This window comes from Nerophis lumbriciformis, linkage group LG08 (genome assembly GCF_033978685.3).
Source record: "Nerophis lumbriciformis linkage group LG08, RoL_Nlum_v2.1, whole genome shotgun sequence".
Lineage (NCBI taxonomy): Eukaryota > Metazoa > Chordata > Actinopteri > Syngnathiformes > Syngnathidae > Nerophis > Nerophis lumbriciformis.
In genome coordinates this window covers 36,472,281-36,495,818 of record NC_084555.2, presented here as the reverse complement: position 1 = coordinate 36,495,818, position 23,538 = coordinate 36,472,281, and the positions used below count along the sequence as shown (strand labels likewise).

Genomic DNA, 23,538 nt, shown 5'->3' with positions numbered 1-23,538 from the left:
AATCGCTGAATTTTCACATTTGCCGTTCAAATACTGAGAAGAGACGGTGCGGTGAACAGCAGCCAGTTGAGGCACGTCACTGCGTTGTGCCTCACCATGGATTGCGGACTCGGCTAACTGCTGGCCTGCTGTGCAGTGAGACCGTATTGCTATATGAATTATATTATACATTTCCATAGTTTAGTTAGCTGAGGTATATAATGTACAGTGTATTTTGTCAACAAATGTATGTGTGTAAAGTGTTTCTTGTGCTGAGCGATCATAAAACGGCTGCAAAAGACGCACTGGCTGAGGCTCGCCTCCTGCACCCCCGCCGTAGAATGCACGGCAACCCCTGACGGGAGTGTTATATCAACTAAAGCCCACACTTAAACTTTCCACGTGCAAGATTGAATCTATTTAAAAAAGTTATTTCATAAGAAGCCAAAAAGTGCAAAAACAATAATGTTCGTGTTGGAGGAGTTGTGAATGACTGCAGGGCAACAACATTAGGTATACCTGCAGACTGCAGGTGTATCTAATTCACAACTCCTCCAACACGAACATTATTGTTTTTGCACTTTTTGGCTTCTTATTAAATAACTTTTGTAACCTATTTTTATGGGCTTTCCTCTTTGTGATGTTAAGTTCCTGTTATGCGCTGTTATACAGTATATGCCTTGAGCTCTTATTTTGAAGGCGCTAAGAGCGGAAGTGATGACACGTTGGAGTGGAGCGGAAGTTTTTGAATGAAGGTAAATAAAGTGGTCCTCGTGTAAACTGGAGCCTCCGTGTTTGTTATTTTGTAGTTTCATACAGTATAGGCGACATTTATAAACCCTCCGTTACACTTTTTTAAATAGATTCAATCTTGCACGTGGAAAGTTTAAGTGAGGGCTTTAGTTGATATAACACTCTCGTCAGGGGGTGCATTAATACAGCACAACAGCGGCTCATGGACTTATTTTCTAAGTAAAGGTAAGACCATAGTAACGTTTTTTTTAATTAAATGTGCTTTTTTGTGTGCTACAGTCTGTATGTGTAAAGTTAAAGTTAAGTTAAAGTACCAATGATTGTCACACACACACTAGGTGTAATGAAATTTGTCCTCTGCATTTGACCCATCCCCTTGATCACCCCCTGGGAGGTGAGGGGAGCAGTGGGCAGCAGCGGCGCCGCGCCCGGGAATAATTTTTGGTGATTTAATAACCCCCAATTCCAACCCTTGATGCTGAGTGCCAAGCAGGGAAGAATGCTGGTATGAGCTTTTAAACATAACCCGTTAACTGCTGCCAATCAAATGGTGAATAAGATAATCTTTAGGGTTCATATGTTTGTAAATCTGACTGTGATGAAGTCAGTGCCTCACCAGCCATCAACCTCACCGCACGTCACTGTGAGTTACAATGTAGAAATATGGGGATACAACTACAAATGTGCGCTTCATTCACTAACTGTGTTACAAAAAAGATTAATTAGAATAATACATAATGTTGGATATAGAGAACATACAAACCCTTTATTTATTAAATCACAATTATTGAAATTCAACGATTTGGTGCATTTGCAAACAGCTAAAATTATGTCCAACAATTCTTCTCAACAAAAGAGGAGACATATAACCTTAGAGGAAAATCAAATTTAAAACATATGTATGCTCGTACAACACTTAAAATCTTTAGTATATCAGTATGTGGAATTAAAATATGGAATGGATTAACCAAAGAAATCAAACAAAGCACCAATATGATTCAGTTTAAGAGACTGCTCAAACTACAAGTGTTCACAAATTACACAGAACAAGAATTATGATGAACATCTTGAACCCTTTTTTTTTTCTTTTTTTTTTATTGAGACAAAGATTATTTATGTATTTAATATTTGTTTGCTTACTATGGTATCCATCTATCCATTTTCTACCGCTTGTCCCTTTTTGGGGTCGCTGGAGCCTATCTCAGCTGTATATTATTTATTTATTATTTATTTGTTCACTGTTCTGTTAGAGAGAACAAAGAAATTGGATAAAATTGCTATGGTATGAAAAGGGGTAGGATTAAATAAGCTCTGCTTCTTCCTACTCCTTTTCGGACTTGCTGTAATGAAACAACTGGAAATGTGTGATGCATTAAATTGTATCGTATGCATGTTTGAAATAAACTGAAACTGAACTAAACTGAACTGAATTCCCATCCCTAGCCCTGGATGGGCACAAGGAAGGCAAGGAAAAAGGGAGAGGAAGTTGGTGTGTGTTGATCAACCATCTTCTCATCAAGCCTTGAAACTTCCAAGCAAATGCTCCGGTATTTCATATCCACACAAAAACATCACAACTTGATATTGGTAGACAAGAGTCTCTCGAAAAATCCGGAAAAGTTGGCAGCTCAGGAATAGCAAAAAAAAAAGGAAAAACATTACTTACATTCTCCTGTCCACTTGCTGGGATCCATCATTAGGCGAGCCTTGGTGTCCTCCAGCTCCTCCATCAACACCTCATGCTTGGATTTCAGTTCCTTCACTTGCTGTTGCCTTCTCTCCAACATCTTCAACTTATTGTTAAAATACAGCAGTCCCTATATAGATTAGACAAAAACTCTGTTAGTGATGGAATAAATATACAGAAAATAGAAGAGAGCGTTTGTTTTTTTGCCTGTTATTTCCTCACCTTGTCAACATCCTGGAATGGTTGCTGAAATTGAGAAGGCAAAGTTACAATGTCAATATTTAGTTTTTCTATTATATTTCATTGGAACTCTGTTAAGTTTGTGTAGCGGAGAAAGTATGAATCACTAACTAATTATAAGAAAATCAAATGTAATTTTGGCCTGGCCGTGTTAAACCTACGGGAGCAGTCAATGATGCATTGAAGAGGAGCTATAAAAAGCAATCAGCGATGAGTGGCGAGGGTCCTTCCTTCATTGCACATTCTTCAACTATTTCTAACAAGATCATTATCCTCACTCTCGCCTTCGTGAACAGTCCATATATAATTTAAATCCCGTTAGTAATTGCCTGCACAACTCTTGACATTCCCGAGGAGTCAAAATTCTGAGTTGGTAAAATCTCCGCATTGACATTGTCGCTGGGGGGATTGGCCGCCGAGCTGACAGAAGGTCAAACGTCTGAAGTGTGTTATTCCTGTCTGGGTCTTTAAAAAGAAACTGGGAAGAAGTGAACTAAGACATTCCCACAACTTGTTGGATATGCAAAACACGGCTGAGGCTTAGCAAGTGGGCTTGACGGGACCCAGGCGCCACATGATCCATGACGAGGTCAGCAAGATGCATCGGCGTGTAAAACATGTCAGGAATGACCTGCCACACACCTCTATAGCTTGTTCCTGACGTCGTCTCTGAAGGCGTTCCACATCGTCGATCTCGTAGACCTTGATTTCAAAAGGCTCTTTCAGTGTTCCCGACATAGGGGGCAAGTCTACCCATTGCCCAGCTGTGCCCGCTTTCTTCCCCAGGGAAGAAGTGTCTGGCAGGGGCGCCGGGATGAGACGTCTTCTCTGGAAGCCTACAAAGGCACGCACATAAATGCACACGTTACATTTGAGGCATGCATTGGTGTTTGTTGGGATCTGTGGCTAAATATGTATGAGTTTCAAGTGATGCAAGGCTGCTGGTTGCATATTTATAGACTTTTCATGAGTTAGCATGCAGCACATTTACAGACAGAACATTTTTGTGGGTTCCGTGTAAGCTCTGAATACCGATGCTCCTATGGGCTAGGACAAAAAACCTGAAGGAGGTTCCCATCACTCATGTTCAATTCATCTAACCTGACCATGAAATGGTTTGAATATTTTTTTTCTAAAACATTCATCACTGCTTTCCCGTATATGTATGAATAATGAATGAGACTGAACCAAGGAGAAAGAAAATACAATGAAATAGCTATTTGTGACTGTAATAAGGAAGGATAATGGAAAGAAAACGATAAAGAGCCTTCCTGGATAATAGAGCACGAACGACAGCTATATTGCTACAGTAGTACATTTTCGACACAAGTAAAACTTCCAAATCTCACCAGTTGCTCGCTTTTTGGGGTATTTGGAGCTCCTGTTTCTGCCTGAAGAGGACACGCCACTCTCGCTCATGGAGTCATGGGCAGAGGATGCACTCCCTGTAGCTTCGCTGTCACGGATCATACTCTCGTACCCGCTGCTGCCGCCACTGTGATAGAAGAGGGCAGTGCGACCCATAGCAGGAGGCAACTCTCCGCTCAACACACTACTGTTGTCACTGCCGTGACCACTGCTGTAACGCTGGGGCCGCCGAGGTGCTGTTATTTTGCTGTATGGAGAAGGTAGCATGGCAACAGGGCTTTTGTCATCACCCACGTTTACGCCGCTGTCGTTGCCACTGTCCGAATCTCCAGAGCCTCTTACGTGTTTGCCTGGTATGCTGCCTGTTGCCAGTTCACTCACACGGCTGTTGGCAGCTCGTATAGCCTGTTTTGTGCCCATTATAGTCCCTCTTCCGGGTTTGTTACTGACTGCAGCAGCAGCCCGAGGAGCTGAAGTTCTGCCTGAAGGAGGAAGGTTGGCATTCATATTTCTAGTCCCAGCAGTAGTCAAAGATTTAGTAGACGAGCTCAGGCCTTTGGAACTGTTGGCTGATAGTGAGCGTGCTTTGTTGCTGTTGATTGCTCCAAATACTCGAGGATTTCCTGATGTTTTGACCTGACCAATTTTGCTTATAGTTCCTCCTCCTGGGGATGATGGGCAGGTAGCGATAGGGGAACTTGATGAATTAGGGATACCAAATCTTGGTATAGATTTGCCTACTTTGCTACTGCTGTTCCCCAAACTCGCTCCACTGTTTTCCCTACTAAGTCCTAGTCTGGGGCTGGGCAGAGAGAGGCTTTCACACCTCTCCAAGGACATTTGACTACCATAGTGATGTCCAGCCTCACCTCTTGTCCCTCTGGGCTTCATACTGGAGGCAACTCTGACATTATGTTCACCTTTGAGGCTGGAGGTTTTCAAACTAGTGGAGTCCACTCTGTGACGAACCTCAATCTCATCTTCTGATACAGCTACCCTCGCTCCAAAGCTCTTTGCTGTCTCCCCATATGCTGACTTTAAGGCACTTTGGGGTAGAAGGATCTTGGTCTTTTGGTCAAGACTAGACTTTCTCACTGGTGGCAGAGGAGGGGATGTGTAACCAGGTCTGGGTAGATTACTTGATTTCTGTGAGTTAGCCTTGCTGTTTTTCCCCAGAGAGGAGAACTTAAGGCTTGTAGCTTCTGCAACATCTTGGGTGCCCTTGTAGTCCATTGATGAATGGATAACGGGCACTGTTCCTAGAGTGGTGGCACCTCTTCTCAGCTGAGGCATCCTGCTTGGAGGATCAGATTTCTTACTAGTCGACTTCTCACATCCATCAACCACCCTTTGAGATGAGGTAGACCCATGCACCTTCAATGGACGAGGTGCACTGTTACAGTTGCTGGATATTTTGCTTGAAGAGATACCGCTGGAGGGATTTCTGACAAACCTGCTGGTGTTGTTGGAGTCAGAAAGCTGAAATTGTGGGTGGTTGTCTGCACGGTGCCAAAGACTTTCTTGCTTAGCCTCTTGCCTTGGTGGATCTCTGTTGCTGCTGCTACTGCTGCTACTGGAGATAGATGAGGTAGGTTTCACCTTTCTTGGAAGACTGGAGTGAACTATAGAGGGACTTTGTGGAAAGGAGGAGCTGAGTGAATGGGCTTTTGCTATTTTAGATGGAAATCTGAGGGACCCTTTGGTTGAATCTGGAGATGGGGGGCACTTTGTCAATGATAGTTTGCTTGAGGCAACACTGTCACTGTCTTGTTCGGAAAAACTAAATCCGCTGTCGTTCAAGGAATTCTTGGCATCTCTAGGAGATGATACACAATGGAACACGTCAAGGGAATCAACATTTATGGTGGCTTCTGGACCCATGCTCTTGCCTGGTGGAAGGAACACATCAGAAGACTGAGCCCCTTCACTCTCCAGAGTGCACACACTAACTTCACTAAGCCAAGAGCTGATAGATGAACCTCTACTATCCACATTTACTCCTTCGAGTGGTGGTGTGACCAACGCAATGTTCACCTCCGATCTTCCGACAGATGATGTGTAGGCATCAAATTCATCATTGATACTGCTAATGATGCTAACTGGTCTGGAACCTGAGGCAAGCGCCTGCAGAGAGCAATCACTGTTAAAGCTGATAATGCTGGATGGCCGGTCCCTGTCAACAATACTGCCTATAGACAACTCCTCTACCAGCGTAAACACAAGCTCGTCTTCTCCATTAAGCTCCACAGGCTGCTGCAGGGTGACAGTAGCTCTAAGGATGTCCCGATCAAAACATCTTTCCTGCAAGGTGGAGCGCACTTGGCAAACCTCCACTGGAGCTCGGAGAATTGGGGAAGAGCAAGGATCCCTGCTTTTCACGGCTTGGTGGCTCATTCCTATTGGAGGCATTCGAGTGTTTGATTTCTTCTCCTTTTCTACATTTTCTTTGCTAGATGCGTTCTTGTTGTAGTAGACCTTCTCCCTTACAACTGGCTCAGGATCAGTTGTTGCAGCTGTTGGGAATTTGTCAGCACTCATGTTTTCTGAAAGCGAATTCCTTTCACCATCAGCACTAGTTCTGCACATATTTGGAATACAATCGGATGGTTTCCGTTCTGCATGTTGCCTCGTTGATATGTCCAATTTAGATTTAGTGCCAGGGCTGCAAATTGGCTGTACGGCAACAGATTTAGCAGACTGTTTGGGTGAGATACCATCTTGGTTGCAAGCGGTACTTGCAATAGTCTTTGGTGACACAACGTTTCCGCTATCCGTAGATTTTTCCGTCTTGGGGCTAGCTTGGCCTTGCTTGCCCTCACCTACAAACGCTGCAGGTTCTTCACTGCCATCAATACATTCCAGTCTCTCCTGCAGCTCAGCAAACGTGTTGCATTTAAAAAAATGATCTCTGTTAAAGGGGCCGTCTTTTGCCATCCTCTTCTTGTTGAGGGAGGGGATGATGGGAACAAAGGCAGGTGGGCCTTCGTTGTCACTGAGCTCCCTGTCTGAGATGGCAGCCCCCCCAGGGCCCACATAAATGACAGTATCACATGACTGTTCACTACTGGAGGAATAGTCTGGGTCACTGAGCATAGAAGGCAGATCAGGATCCAGGGCCACGGTCCGAGGGTGGAAAGGCCTGAGATGAGGTGGCCGACGGATCCTCCCTTCTTCACAGGAACTTTCCCCTCCAGATGAACTAGACGCATACTGAGAAGCAGAATAAAAGCAGGAGGCAAATATGTCTTTAAGACAATCTCATTAAAGGAAGGCAGTAACACTGAGTCCATCTTTTAAAATATTCATGTGGCAATCTGGTCTTTCTCGGAAACCAGTTGACTGGGATATTAATTCCCAGGATCAAATCAATCTTTGGATAAGATTAAGAGGGAATTTATTCCTGTGAATTTATCAGTCATTGTTTATCTGAAGGTCAAAAGTTTACATCGATACTCGCATTAAAATGAATGTCAATATTATGAATTTCTGAGTGTGGACTGCATTGTAATTAAGCCTGGAACCGTTAGTTAAAAAATACATGCTGTCATTCCACCTAATTATCTGGAGAATATATTTTCCTAATTCCAAGGAATGCATTGTACAATTCCTCAGGCGGTGGTATTGATTACACGATTATGTGTTGAGGAGTAGAGAAAAACTACCACCGGACCTACTGCACGGATAATCTTTCATGTGCGGAGGAATTCACACATTAATTTGCTTAGTAGCTCCAGAGCTACATGAGGAAGACACATTTAGCATCCTAAGCAAAAGACATAGTGAATAGAATGATGAATAGTATAACAGCAGTACTTAAATGTTTTATAATAATGACTCTGTATTGATTAAGTATCAAATGAAACACAGTTATTACGGGCGTAGTGATTTTTTGAATAATAACTTGCTAAATTACTCTTTGCTATTATAAAAATGCACATTTTCATTATTGCTCAATTTTATCATTGGTCTTTGATACCTTTGTTTTCTTTTTCCTCATGCGGTGTATACGAGATGCCAGCTGGATCGTGGTGAGCGAGTCTGCGTAGTAGACGGGAGAATCTGAGATGTGGGCGATCATGGTGGTTCGACAGTTTATGTTGCCAAGGGACTCTCTCAGCAACATTGTCAGTTTGCTGTCCCTGCAGGAGTTAGACACTGTTATTAGCAAACAGCCCTGTTATATATCACACTGACAATAAAGAGAGCTGTCATGGTTTCAAAACTCTCTCCAGGATGAAGCATTTTCAACTAGGGGTAAAAAGAGATGTATAATAAATATTTCCAAGCCTCACTTAGCCAAATATATTATAAACAGCTGCAAAGGCTGTCATAAGAGGCGAGCTCAACAAACTGAATAATTAGGAGCACATGTGACAGGGTAACACTGCAAGCTGGGACTTGCCTGATACAATGACATTGGGAATAAACTTTGCAGAGGCTCTGTGATGAATGGAGTATTTCCCACCTGTAAGGTACGTGTTTTGCTCCATTCACCAAAGCCATGATGACATTTCCCAACGCATTCAGAGAAAGACAAGCACCGCCCCCTGCGTCTCGGCTTTTGCTCAGGACCTTTTCACAGCTCCCCAGGTCGATAAGGTGCAACCTGCTCCGTCCGCCAGACACTGGGAGGGCAGAAGGAGAAATGAGTAAAGCACAGATCCATTATGTCTACAAAGTTCCTCAGGACTGAGTGACACAGCGCAGGCTAGACTAGACTGGCTGACTACCACACCGGCTGATGTAGTAATAGTAGTAGTGTAGTTTTGCAGACTAAAATACTAAAAGCAGGTAAAGAAAAAGTCATTTTAAAGCATGTTTTCTGAAGTAAATTCAATCGTTTCATTAGTTTCTGCACAGTATGTCTTCAATGCTGTAATTAAAGCGGGAGCGTTTATTTACCCAAACTGCAAAGAGAACGTGGAGTTAATTGGAGTGACGCTGCTACTTCTCAAAATTTGAAAACTCATTACACCATATGTAAAAATGTTAATGTTTAATTGTAATAATGATTTAGAGTGCATGAGAAACTGTAAAGGGAAATGTAGCTTTGCGCGTGGTTATTTACTCCTAAGTATATTGCATAAACACAGCAGCAACAGTGGTAAGGCGCAAACTGCTTAGCCAGCAATAATACCGCTCAATGCATACAACATTATAGCGAGTATAACACGCATGAGTTTCACACCAAGAGCTAAGTAACCAACGTTTTAAAGTGCATGCATCTGTACTTTAAATGCTACTACTATCTTGTGAAGTTAATAACAATTCTGATGCTTTGGATCCAGCGCTAATTTTGGCGGTTATTTCCCTTTGTAGACATCGCAGACAGAGACTTAAATGGAATAATTGGACAATTTACCGTATGTTAATGTTAAAGTAGTACAGTGGCACCTCAACTTAAGAGTGTTTTGAGATAAGAGCTGTCTTTTGGCTAATTGTAATGATTCATGTTGAGGCAAAAATTAGAGTTATACGCATCCCCGCGATTAGTTGGCATAGTAAACCCCGTAATATTTGCCCCAAACATCTGGGCTTTCTCGCTAGCATTAGCTTAAAACTACAAGTCGACATAACTTTATTTTCCAAGCATGAGAAAGAAGAAAGTGAGTGTAAGGAACAGTGCTCAGAAAAACTGAATGATATCCATTGAATTAAAGAAATAAATCGTCAAAAACATGACAGAGCAGGTAGTTGACTATGTGGGGCGGTATAGCTCGGTTGGTAGAGCGGCCGTGCCAGCAACTTGAGGGTTGCAGGTTCGATCCCCCCTTCCGCCATCCTAGTCACTGCCGTTGTGTCCTTGGGCAAGACACTTTACCCACCTGCTCCCAGTACCACCCACACTGGTTTAAATGGAACTTAGATTTTGGGTATCACTATGTAAAGCGCTTTGAGTCACTAGAGAAAAGCGCTATATAAATATAATTCACTTCACTTCACTTCACTTATGTGTAGCATAGCTCGTCTGCACCATGCTGAAGCAGAATGAGTGTAACGCTAGCGAAGAATGTTAAAATAATACGGCAGACATTTATCAAGGAAAATATGGAAAAGCTGCTGATTAACTGAGAAGCAGCGGGAAGGAGATACTGTAGAAGTCCACTCTCCAAGGTAAATTCTATACATTATCCTTACGGTACTTCATAAAACTACTGTAGTCGTTTGTACTACATTTCTATTGTATTGTTTTTAATACAATATTTATTATCCATCCATCCATCCATTTTCTACCGCTTGTCCCGTTCGGGATCGCGGGGGGTGCTGGAGCCTATCTCAGCTGCATTCGGACAAGTCGCTACCTCATCACAGGGCCAACACAGATAGACAGACAACATTCACACTCACATTCACACACTCAGGACAATTATCTAAACGTTTGTTTTCTTTGTAAAAGGCATGTCACCCTTTAAGATTGTGCTGGGGTTTTGGGGGGGCACCAATTTATTTTAGTTAATTTCAATAGAAGACGTTGATTTGAGATACAAGTGATTTGAGGTAAGAGCTCCGACACAGAACCAAATAAGTTTGTAAATTGAAGTCCTACTGTATATGATATATTTTAGTAAATATAGGTTCCAGGGAGGAACTACATTTGTAGAACTTGTAGAAATGACACTAACTTCCTCCCTTTCCAGTCTTCTCCATGCGGTACTGGTAGATGTGCAGCGTGAACAGCATGTGGGAGTTGCGGCGCTCCTCCTCGTCCGCATCGGGCCGGCTAGTGCTCCGGGCAGATAGGGCAGCGTCCAGGAAGAAAGCTGCCTTCTCGGCTGTTGGTGCATGTAGTTCGCTCTGATTCTGAAGCTGCAAAGAGGTTTGGGGGCAGGGGGTGTCACAGAAAGAGAGGGGTGAGCAAAAGAGACCACGTGGTGCTACATAAAAAGAACAGGAACAAAAAGGGAGGAAGGGGGAAAGCGGTTAATTGGACCCCAACACATATTCTTTGGCCATTAGATTGGGTCTCAGGGGCAATTAAACCAGCAGATATGTGCACAGAGGGAGGAAGATTAGCAAAGGTAATGGTGCAGCAGGAAGCAGAGGCAAGCCCTTCACCATGGATGGGATGATGATGATGAGAGAGGAAGGGAACCTCCATGTGGTTGCACAGAGGAAGAAAACTGTCTTTGAAGTGAGGGCAGAAACATTCCCCCAAACATCTGACAGCAACACCTGTGAGGGGCTTTTCAAACCAACATCGTCCCCCGATAATACACACACACACACACACACACACACAAACACACACACACACACACACACACACACACACACACACACACACACACACACACACACACACACACACACACACACACACACACGCGCACGCACACGATAGATGCTGACAAAAGAGTCAATACAAAGGTAAGTAGAAAGCCATCAATACCACATGGATGGCTTTGGTGGAGATCTAAAGCTAGAAGCATGCAGGTAAGAGTTGGACTATGCTACCTGGGGGACTGAAACCCACAACACAAGATAAGACAAACACTTTTCAATGATGCTGATCATGAAGAGAATAGTGTTACTATGCAGACATATGTGCTGTACTACCCACAGAGAAAAAGAAAGCAAGCTAAATCGAAAGAGTGTGGAGAGGTGGATCGTTTTTTTACCTGAGTGCCACAAATAGGATCCTCCCTCAGGTGGATGCCAGGAGACTGGCCCTCCTGCAGGTTCCCAGTCGACACTTCAGACAACAAGTCCTTCAGCTCCTCGTCTTTGCCAAAGATTTCCACCGCTGACACTCGGACGGAGAAGCGAGCGCCCGTCTTCTCCTGGCGCTCGCTGATGAGCTTAAAGAGCCAGGAGATGGCGCAGGGCACGACGCCAAGGGTCTGCGTGGAGCTGTCTTTGCCAATCATGGTGTAGGTCTTGCCTGTCAATATGACGTGTATATAGGAGGACGTTCAAGTCATGGCTTATGATAGCTAATAAAGAAGTAAATAAAAAACTGTTTTTGGTATTTGCTTTCGTCGACCGTGCACCCAGTCAGTGAATAATTGAATAGATTAATTGGAGCTTGGGGGGGAGAAGAACAGAAATAATCATAACACATTATGACAATAGTATCATAGTCATACTTGCCAACCTTGAGACCTCCGATTTCGGGAGGTGGGGGGTGTGTGGGGGGCGTGGTTGGGGGCGCGGTTAAGAGGGGAGGAGTATATTTACAGCTAGAATTCACCAAGTCAAGTATTTCATATATATATATATATATATATATATATATATATATATATATATATATATATATATATATATAAGAAATACTTGACTTTCAGTGAATTGTAGTTATATCCATCCATCCATTTTCTACCGCTTATTCCCTTCAGGGTCGCGGGGGGCGCTGGAGCCTATCTAAGCTACAATCTGGCGGAAGGCGGGGTACACCCTGGACAAGTCGCCACCTCCTCACAGGGCAATTGTAGTTATATATATATATATAAATAAAATAAATACTTGAATTTCAGTGTTCATTTACTTACACATATACACACACATAACACTCATCTACTCATTGTTGAGTTAAGGGTTGAATTGTCCATCATTGTTCTATTCTCTGTCACTATTTTTCTAACCATGCTGAACACCCTCTCTGATGATGCATTGCTGTGAGGCACGCACTAAAGTGCTTTTATCAAATGCACTAGATGGCAGTATTGTCCTGTTTAAGAGTGTCACAACATTGCTGTTTACGGCAGAAGAACTGCTTTATGGTAGACGAAAACGTGACTGCTGTTGTTGTGTGTTGTTACCGCGCTGGGAGGACGTTAATGAAACTGCCTAACAATAAACCCACATAAAAAACCAAGAACTCGCCCTCGATCATTCTACAGTTATAACGTCATTGGGCAGGCACGCTGTTTATATTGTGGGAAAGCTGACTCAGGTCCGCCTGAATTTCGGGAGATTTTCGGGAGAAAATTTGTCCCGGGAGGTTTTCGGGAGAGGCACTGAATTTCGGGAGTCTCCCAGATAATCCGGGAGGGTTGGCAAGTATGATCATAGTATTATAAAGAAAATGTAACATGTCCAAAAACATGTGACGAAATCCATCATAAAAATGTGATATTGTTACCAACCTGAACTATTAAACTACTGACATTAATTGGTAATATTAACAAAAAATTATTTAATTTAAAATATTGTTGCTATTTTCTCTCATGATTTTACTTCTTTTGTTGGGCTCTAATAGTCTGGCACAGGTGTCAGACCTGGTCTGCCACATCATTTTATATGGCCCGCAAAAGCCAGTAAATAATGTGCATCGATAAAGTACTTCATCTTTCTTTATAAATGTATTTGTTCTTTTTATTTCGACAGGAAAAAATATACATACTGAATGAAATTACATATATCTTAACCTTTAATATAATTTGATCATGCAACAAGAATTATACTATACACTGTACAATTTTTAATTTTTGTTAAATAACAATAAATAGATAAATATGTGCTTGTCACCTTGGTCCCGTTTACACTGCACATCAAATCTGATTTTTTTGCCCTCAAGTGACATTTCAGATTTTTCCAAAATACTTACATTTATTGGTGCAATACATCTTGGGACAATTTTGACCAATATTTTAGGTCAAAGCATAATAATTGTGTAAATGTATCAATAAGTGCTTTAAGTACATTATGTATGTGTAAGGTACTTTTCGAAACTTTTAGAACGGATGTGGCGCACCGGGCTTTTATTGTGAAGGGGGGAAGTGTGCTGTGCTGTTGTTTTTAACTTGACGAGTAAAGAAAGGACTTGAGGCTGTAAAAAAAAAAGAAGAAGAGCTCGGCCACAACTCTCAAGTTGCGGCTGCTCTCCTCTTTCAAAATTATCGTTACATCCATGATGTTGTTCACAACAACACAAACAGATGAGATGTGTTGTCGGTCTATTGATTGTTCTTTCTAGCTTTAGCTTCGTAGTTTAGCCGCTGTTTTAAGTGCCTGTCTCGACATTGTTTAATTTATGGTGAATGTACACTTCCGGTCACATTATTTTCCGAAACAAATTTTTCCTTTTCCTCGCAATGACGACATTTTATTTACATTTCTGTAAATTTCCCTGATTTTGCGTTTATCAGCAGATTCCGTTTTATTGGCCAATTATGTGACTCCGTCCGCGGATATTTTCAACACGAAAATCATATGCCTTACCTTTTTTGCTGAGTTTAGTGATTATTGGTTAGCGCTGTGTCGATTAATAAGTAGTAACCGTGATGATATCTTAAACTTCTAGTAGACGTAATTTTTGTATGCATATGCTCACTCATCAGTTTCACTGTCACAAGCTACAGAATTTGCATACACGGTGTGCAGCCCATTAATCTTTTTTTTTCAAATATTACCTCAATTTATTTTCTTGTAAAAAAAACTCACATTTTTAAGGTGTGGAAATACATTTTATTTTATTTTGTAGTCTTCCTTGTTCATTTATGGAATCCGGTCAACTTCCTTTGTTTTCACATTATCGAACCGCGCATGCAAGTGATGTCTAGGCTAGTGGTCCCCAACCTTTTTGTAGCTGCGGACCGGTCAACGCTTGAAAATTTGTCCCAAGGACCGGGGGGTGCTTACGGACTGTATCCCTGCAGACTGTATTGATCTATATTGATATAAAATGTAGGAACCAGAAAAATTAATAACAGAAAGAAACAACCCTTTTGTGCGAATGAGTGTGAATGAGTGGGGGAGGTTTTTGGGGTTGGTGCATTAATTGTAAGTGTATCTTGTGTTTTTTTATGTTGGTTTAATAAAAAAAAAAATAAAAATGATTTTATTTTTTTTAATTTCTTGTGTACCAATCGATCCACGGACCGGTACCACATTGGGGCCACATTGGTTCAAACTGGAGTCTGATAAAGATCACATGTTACATGCAGTGCATACAGTCAGCTGGAAAAAAATCAAATTTTGAAAAAATCCGCCTTTGAAAAAATCCGATTTGGGCCACTTTGGCCTGCAGTGTAAACGTAGTCCTTGACACATGATTTCAAAGCAAGTTATTTATTGATTTGTACGTAAAAAAAAAAAATATATATATATATATATATATAATCAAATGCATAGGCAATATATCATGAGGCAATTATACACTTAATCACTGTTACAAGTTGGCCATAACTGCGATGTGGCCCTCAAAGAAAACAAATTTTACACCATTGGACTATATTGTATCCAAACCTATGTTACTTCCATTAATTTTTCTGGGAAAATTGTTTTAATTACAAACATGTTAAGTCTATTAGATACTTAGTATTAATGTGAAGTCACTTTATGTTAACTCGTCTCAAATAGCCCACTTTTGGGAGCGAAACCCTGATACTCACATTAGTCCTGGGCACCAACAGACCAATTGTCAAAATAAAACACACACACAGCAGTACCAGTTGCTTCCAGCTAACAAAGGTGTGTTTTCTGGCAAGGGGTGTATCTTACCGAGCTTAACTTGGCCAAAGCAGAAGATGCAGCCATCTGCGCCGTTTGCCACAGACTGGATGACCTCAGCCACCGTCCCTGAGCACACCTCAGCCTGCGGAACGGCATCAACAGTTTACAGCCACATAGGGGACAAGACGACAAACAATGAACAATACAACCATAAGTAGCTTAAATAAACATTTGTTTGGCACTGCTTATCCTAATCACATGAATGGTTTCTATATATTTTATTGCTCTGGTGTGTGCACATGCTTCAGCGTGTAACTCATTTTTGCAATCTGTTACAACATGAGTCCTCTGGGACGAAGCTTGTGCAGCCGAGGCCCCCCCTCCCATTCATCATACAGCAAACAAGGCCTCTAACGGCACGGCAGCTTGCTGATACAGTTAGCCACCAGCAGCGCTGTCCCAGTGGTGCAATCTAGCATGTTGGCCTCAGCTTTGCAGCGAAAAACGTTTTAGGCTAAAACTATCAGCAGCTTACATTGTGAAAACACTTGCTCTAAGTTGAGAAGCTCTCAAAGTGATGATATTCTTATTTGCTCACCTATTCATGCAAACTTCTGGGGAACTTTTGGAGTGTTTGTTTAAAGCAGTGACAAGGTAAAAGTGTTGCACCGTAGTAAACATGGATGTGACCTTTTGTCTTTGGTGTCAGTAGGTATGCTCGCCAAAAGGCTGAGATTAGATGTAGCAGCTCCATGGAAGGAGAGGTTAGATATAACAGCAGTGGATTCAAACCATTCCCTTGAGGGCTTAAAGGGCCCAGCTGTTAGGCCCATGCTGGTATGAGTGCCCCCTGACCCAAGGACAGCATTTTCCCCTAAGCCCCTGGCCACTCCCTGTCAGTATTAAGATGTTCTTTTGCCCTTGAGAGGGGGTACTACACAAAAACAAAAACTATTCACACACATGCACGTATATTTACTTGTGAGGCATCCTGGGTAAAAACAGCATCAAAGGCGAATATCTTTGGGACGGCAACGGTGGCGGAGCGTCTGTGTCCTGAACTGGAGTGCGGCGGGCTGGATGCAGGGTCGTAGAGGGTGACCTGTTTCTTCCTGCTGTCCACTTTCAAGAAGGACAGAGACTCTGACGAGTCCGTAGCCTCCAAAGACGGGCAAATACGCATCATCACTTTTACCTACAACCAGACAAAAAGCAAGGGAGCAAAATAAGAGCGGGTTGGATTAGAAATCATGTTTCTAGAAAGCTAAGGCTTGGGAGGTAAACTTCTCCCTTCACTATCAATCTTATTTTGTATATTCCTTTGAACCAACGTCCTCTACAGTACACACTGATTTTGGTCAATTTTATTTTGTCAGTTTTACGAGAGAGTTCTGCTGTTTTTAAAGACCTTCTGCAAACGTTTATTATTTACATCTAACACAATTTCCCAACTCTTATGGAAACGGGGTTTGTACAATAAGAATAAAAATAAAAAGCAACAATAAGAATAAAAAGTATTGATGAATACCAGTATCGACAAGGAATACCCACAGTGGAAATAATATCCATAAAATCCTAACGATACACATTCTTACTACTGACTGCATCTAAAAAAAAAACAATTCACAGCAGCACCTTTATTACATAAATCACATTACATAAACATTGTAGCGGCCAGAAAGGAGAGGACTTAAAGGTCACCTATTATGCAAAACCAACTTTTCCTATCTAATGGTACCTGTTTTTGTGTAATTGGGATCTGCATAGGTCCCGAAAATTTTAAATCAAACCATGGAGGCATGGCAGAGACAATCTCGCTCTTCTTTCTACTTCCTCCAAACAAATAGTTTGGAATTTGCCCAATTTAAGATGTTTTTCCCTGTTGTGACATCAGCGGATTTATCCATATACCGTATGTTAAAGATTTACCCGAAGTGCTTTGCGCGACTACGCCATTGTGGTCTGCACCGCAGTCAATAAGTTCTTTCTTTTTCTCGATTTTGTTGTGGGGCAGACTGGCTCATACATGCGCATACCTCCGCTTCTAATACAAAGTAGTGTATACTTCGAACTTATATCCATCAGTAGACTCAATAAAAATGTGCTTAAAAACGACAACATGGCTGACGGGAAGAAGACACAGTCAAAGTGGAGCCACGTAAACAAGACCGCCCACAAGAAAGTAGCTTGGAAACAGTCTGTAAAACATAATCTATTGTACATTTTTGGCCAAAGAACCACCACTACATGTTATGTAGACCACAAGGAAGTGTTTTGAATAGAGATGTCCGATAATGGCTTTTTTGACGATATCCGATATTCCGATATTGTCCAACTCTTAATTACCGATTCCGATATTAAACCGATACCGATATATACAGTCGTGGAATTAGTTGTGATACCCCGCTGGATGCATTAAACAATGTAACTTTACCATGAATTGATTAACGTGGACCCCGACTTAAACAAGTTGAAAAACGTATTGGGGTGTTACCATTTAGTGGTCAATTGTACGGAATATGTACTGTACTGTGCAATCTACTAATACAAGTTTCAATCAATCAATCAAAAACAATGTTTTCCAAAATAAGAAAACAACTTCAACTCCAGTTATGGAAAAAAGCGCCAACATGGCACTGCCATATTTATTATTGAAGTCACAAGGTGCATTATTTTTTTTAACATGCCTCAAAAGAGCAGCTTGAAATTTGGGACATGCTCTCCCTGAGATAATCCTAATATTCACTACAACTATGGGAAATACTATACTTTGACTTTCACAAAGTGCATTTTTTTTTTTTTTTTTTTTTAAACATGCCTCAAAACAACAGCTACAAAACAATGAAGGCACACAGCTTCAGTCCAGAGTACGGTATACTAGAGCATACTTGCCAACCTTGAGCCCTCTGAATTCGGAAGGTGGGGGGTTTGAGGTGGGGGAGCGGGGTTGGGGGGGGGCGGGGTTTGGTGGTAGCGGGGGGTGTATATTGTAGCGTCCCGGAAGAGTTAGTGCTGCAAGGGGTTCTGGGTATTTGTTCTGTTGTGTTTATGTTGTGTTACGGTGCGGATGTTCTCGCGAAATGTGTTTGTCATTCTTGTTTGGTGTGGGTTCACAGTGTGGCGCATATTTGTAACAGTGTTAAAGTTGTTTATACGGTCACCCTCAGTGTGACCTGTATGGCTGTTGATCAAGTATGACTTGCATTCACTTGTGTGTGTATTAAAGCCGCATATATTATGTGACTGGGCCTTTAAGACACGCTCCCAATAATGTTATCTGGGTAGAAATCGGGAGAATGGTTGCCCCGGGAGATTTTCGGGAGGGGCACTGAAATTCGGGAGTCTCCCGGGACAATTGGGAGGTTGAAACCGATACCGCTAATTTCCGATATTACATTTTAAAGCATTTATCGGCCGATAATATCGGCCTGCTGATATTATCGGACATCTCTAGTTTTGAATGTACAAACAAATCATAATATGACCCCTTTAATGGGATGCCTTGAGGAATACCTCAATTGTGTAAATCAGGAGTTTAGCCCCTAGTGTTCTATGTTTGCTAGGAAGGTTAAAATATCAAAGCAAGGATCTGCCAGTGTGTTTAAAGTAGTCAAAGTTCCTTTATACAACAGGGGCACTCTAGTGTTTTGTTAATTTGCTACAAAAAATGTTATCTCCCAAGTTTTGAACTGAACTCAGGGCTGGAATTGGCCCCCGAGCCACCAGTTTAATAACCCTGATATAAAGCATGAAAATTGCCAATAGGATGTAAGAATGCATTTCCAGGTTTATTACATAGAGAGAAAAATAACAGGCTACGCTAACCATCTTTTTAGTTGAACAGTAGTGCACGCTGACAAAAAGGAAAAAATGACAAATAATTCTGAATATAGCTCAGCCTCCAAATAGAGCGCTCACTGCTGCATTGTGCATTAGCATCACGTTCTCTGTGTACGAGTTGATGGACACGAAAGGTTACCATGGAAACACTCAATCCCACATTGACTGGCAAACCTGATGGGTCAACATAATGCCTAATTGTGTCAGTGTGAGGAAGCAAGGTGTGCATTGAAAGTCAAGGCAGAGAGTGGTGAATATGAGTGTGTGAAGCGACATGCAGGGAGGGATTAGCGCTCCAGCAGGTTGTTTTTCTGGACCAGGAGAAGCTCACCAGCATGGGAGTGTAGGAGCATATGGCCCCCCGTATTATCCCACCTACTCACTCTTCCTACTGTTCAGCTCCCCCACATCCCCTATTGCTTTGTATGGCTGGAATATTAAGAGGTTCAAACACACATTTTAACACACAGGTCTCAATCATGCCTTCCTAAATGTTACATTATCGTGAGAGACATCATCCACTTATAATGATTACCATGGTTACCGCAGTACCAACTGAACACACACCACATATGTTTCTACATAAGTAACATAAACATGTGTTTTTTCTCCTAAAATATCCTATAGGACCAAAATGATGGCTCCAGCACCTGTGTGGATTGTGTCTTTTGAAGCATTTAAGTTATTACCTTACATGTGCTGATGTTATTCTCTGCAATTGCAGACACACTTGCGACTTGTAACACGATGAGAGATTAAAATTGCATGTCATACTGGACATATTACCAACTACATCAGGAAAGTCCTACATGGGTGAAGCTGGAGACACATTCTTGTGGTTCTGCTTCCTTAGCAGCCCTAATGGGTGCAGCTTTGCCTCTACCAGTGAAGACAATTAACATTAATCCTGTAGTAAGTCACTCGCTCAAAATATACTGTCAATTTAGAAAACATTTTAACCTGCAAGGAATGAGCCTTTTCAGCCCAGTAGCATCAAATCACTGCTTTCCACCTTCAACACTTGACACAGCTTTTAATATGTGGCATCAAAGTGGTTTGAAATGCTTCAATTATCTTTTTATAGACAATATATTCGCCTCTTTTACAGAGTTGTCCAAGAAATTTAATCTACCCAGTTCCCATATATTTAGATATTTCCAGATAAGGGATTATGTTAAAACAGTTCTTCCGCAGTTCCCTAACAAACCCTCTAAATCAACCACAGATGAAATTATGTCTTTAAATCCAACAAATGGGCAATCTCACATATAATTAATTTACTTTTAGGATTAGAATGCACTTCCATGCTAAGAATTAGAACAGCATGGGAACAAGACCTCCAAATATCAATAGATGACGTAACCTGGGCAAAAATTGAGAAAAGGGTTCACTCATCTTCAATGTGCGCACGACACTCACTGGTCCAATTTAAAGTGATACACCGGGTGCACTTCTCAAAAGCAAAATTAGCAAAAATATTTCCCCAAATTAACCCATTATGCGATAGATGTAAACTAGATAACGCAACATTAATACACATGTTTTGGCTTTGTCCGAAGCTAAAGGGGTACTGGAAATCCATCTTCGAAGCACTCTCCACGGTCTTAACAATTCAAATCGATCCAAACCCTTTAATTTCTGTATTTGGAATCATTCCTGAAGGGATGGAACTACCTGTAGGGGGTCACAAAATAGTTGCCTTTACCACCCTCCTCGCACGCCGCCTGACATTGTTGAAGTGGAAGGAGGCTGTCCCACCCTCAGTCTCCCACTGGATAAGGGACGTGTTAGCAAACCTGAAGCTCGAGAAAATAAGATATACATTACGGGGCTCTGAAAACAAGTTTTTTAAAGTGTGGAGACCTTTTTTGTCTTTTTTTGACCAATCCTCTACACAAGTGACATGTACCTAAATATGACTGCCGACGCTTCAGGCCTTGTCATGCTGCTTCTACAGTGTGTTTCAGTTTTCAATTACTTTGTCTTAAGTGCCTTGTATTGAACTTTATTTATTTATTTATTTATTTTTACTCTGGGTACTTTTGTACTCTTACTTGTGTTTTTTGTTTTTGTTTTGAGTGACAGCGGGGGTAGGGGATGAAGAGGGTTTGAATTTGTTGTTAATGTGAATGTGAAATAAATAAAAAGAACTATGAAGAAGAGAGATTAAATTATGCATTTGTTCATGTTGTCTGCAAGGCTGAAAGCTTTGACTTTGAATATAATGTACGCATTGAAAGTACATCCAGTGTGTTACTATATTGACAAGGCAGTTATGTTATTCAAGGCTACAGATTGGCCAAAAGATGCATAAAAGCCAGTGAACATTGTTTTTTGTTTTTTTTAAACGTGTGTGTGTGTTGACGTGATGTCAAGGTCGCCCATTATAGGTTGGACTTTGTTGTTATGTTCTTGTGTTTTGTGGTTAGTTCCTGTCCGGTGCTTTTATTCGTTTCTAATTCCTGTCTGCCTTCATCCTCAGCCACTTTGCCTTTGGCTTGAGGGCTGATATCAATCAACCAAAGTATATTTATGTAGCCCTAAATCACAAGTGTCTCAAAGGGCTGCACAAGCCACAACAACATTCTCGGCTCAGATCCCACATCAGGACAAGGAAAAACTCAACCCAATGGGCTACAATGAGAAACCTTGAAGGGGACCGCATATCATTTGTGCCTGATTAGTATTGTGGAGGATCACCTGTGGAGGATCACGAATCAGGAGATTTTTTATACCAACATAAACTATGTGCACATGGACACAATCAGCCTAACTGGAATACAAATGCTTCATGTAAAAACGCCTTTCGGAATATTCTGACCTGATCACACACGTTCGGATCAAAATTTTATTCCGATCAAGACGGGTGGTTTATGCCAAAAGTCATTCAGATTGTAGCGCATGAAGCAATTGTCTTGCTGCTTTCTCCCTCCGTTCAACATGTACATCAGTAGCGTTATATACTGTTGAGTTTGTTGCTCTAAAATCGAGACAAGCAAAAATCAAAAGTAGGGTCTAGAGCAGACCTGAGCAAATTACGGTCCAAGGACCGTCCGTTAAGCTTTTCAACCCGGCCCATTGGACCAAATTATTTTGTTTAAACCTTTACCATCGCAACTGGAGCCGCCAATATGATGTGCAGTGCATTTATCAAATGTCGTAAGTCTTTAACTATAGCAAGTATTCCAATGGTTAGAATCTGTACTTTTGGGTGATGTACAGGTTATTACGATCATCTACTTCTCAGCAGTTCCAAGCAGACGAAGCAAGAAGAAGAGTGCGCGGGGTTTGTTTACGGCAACACATGAGTGTCAGAGAGGGACGCAAAAGCAGATTTCAACAACAAAGTTCTGTTCTGCAGAAAAGTGATATTATATGGATTATTGTTATATGGATCTGTGGGTGTTTTTTCGTCCTTCGCATTCTTGTTTCACCGTGTTTGTTGCATGTCTGTTGCATTTTGCTTTACTGTGAAAGATCGATCTGGAGACGGTCGTTTGGGAAGTAAAAAGGAGAGACATTCACATGTTCTTAATATTCAATCTATTTATCATTTATAGTTAATATTATAAATCCCACATTATATATTTTCATGTGTGTTCAGTGAAAAGGCTGTACAATTCCATGCAGTTTTTTGAGGTGGTCTGTAATATGTTTAGCATTCTATCAGTCATATTGGGAGTGTTTGTGTGTTTAGCTTTTACCCTTTTCTACGGCATTTTAGGAATTTCTTTCAGTAATGATGAACAACCCATACATGTTTAAAATGTTCCGTAAACAACGGAACCAAGCACACAGCAGCATGCGTGATACTTTGTAAAGCTAAAAAAAATGTGTCAAAAGTATTAGACGGACAAAATCCCAGAAACCAATCATCAGTCAGTCACTCCTCTGTTACACAGAAATATCCAGCTGTTATCATGCCTAGTATGTGTGTGTGTGTGTGTATATACTGCATATATGTATACATATACATATAAATGTATATGTATACATCTATGTATATGTATATATAGGTATATGTATGTGAAAGTATATATGTAAGTATATATATATATACATACATATATATATACATTTATATATGTATGTATACATATGTGTATATATAAATATATGTATATGTATGTACAGTATATATATATAGATCTATATATATATAGATCTATATACATACATGTATATATACTGTATATATAGAACCACATTGTTGAGACAACAATTGGATCCTTTATTTTACTGTTATTGACACATGACACTCTACACCAGACCTG

At 41.2% G+C, this 23,538-nt stretch overlaps 1 protein-coding gene across 3 annotated transcripts in view; it reads right to left on the bottom strand.

The window, feature by feature from the left end:
- The window catches only part of kif26ab (kinesin family member 26Ab), a 179,752-nt gene that overhangs the window by 4,903 nt on the left and 151,311 nt on the right, over positions 1-23,538 (bottom strand). For all 3 annotated transcript variants that reach the window (XM_061968817.2, XM_061968818.2, XM_061968819.2), the window contains 10 exons: positions 16,404-16,619; positions 15,473-15,566; positions 11,647-11,909; positions 10,651-10,834; positions 8,493-8,652; positions 8,004-8,166; positions 4,009-7,237; positions 3,302-3,495; positions 2,642-2,665; positions 2,399-2,549 (listed from right to left, as the gene is read on the bottom strand). In XM_061968817.2, coding sequence (XP_061824801.2) covers positions 2,399-2,549; positions 2,642-2,665; positions 3,302-3,495; positions 4,009-7,237; positions 8,004-8,166; positions 8,493-8,652; positions 10,651-10,834; positions 11,647-11,909; positions 15,473-15,566; positions 16,404-16,619 — 4,678 coding nt within the window. The remainder of the gene's footprint in view (positions 1-2,398; positions 2,550-2,641; positions 2,666-3,301; positions 3,496-4,008; positions 7,238-8,003; positions 8,167-8,492; positions 8,653-10,650; positions 10,835-11,646; positions 11,910-15,472; positions 15,567-16,403; positions 16,620-23,538) is intronic.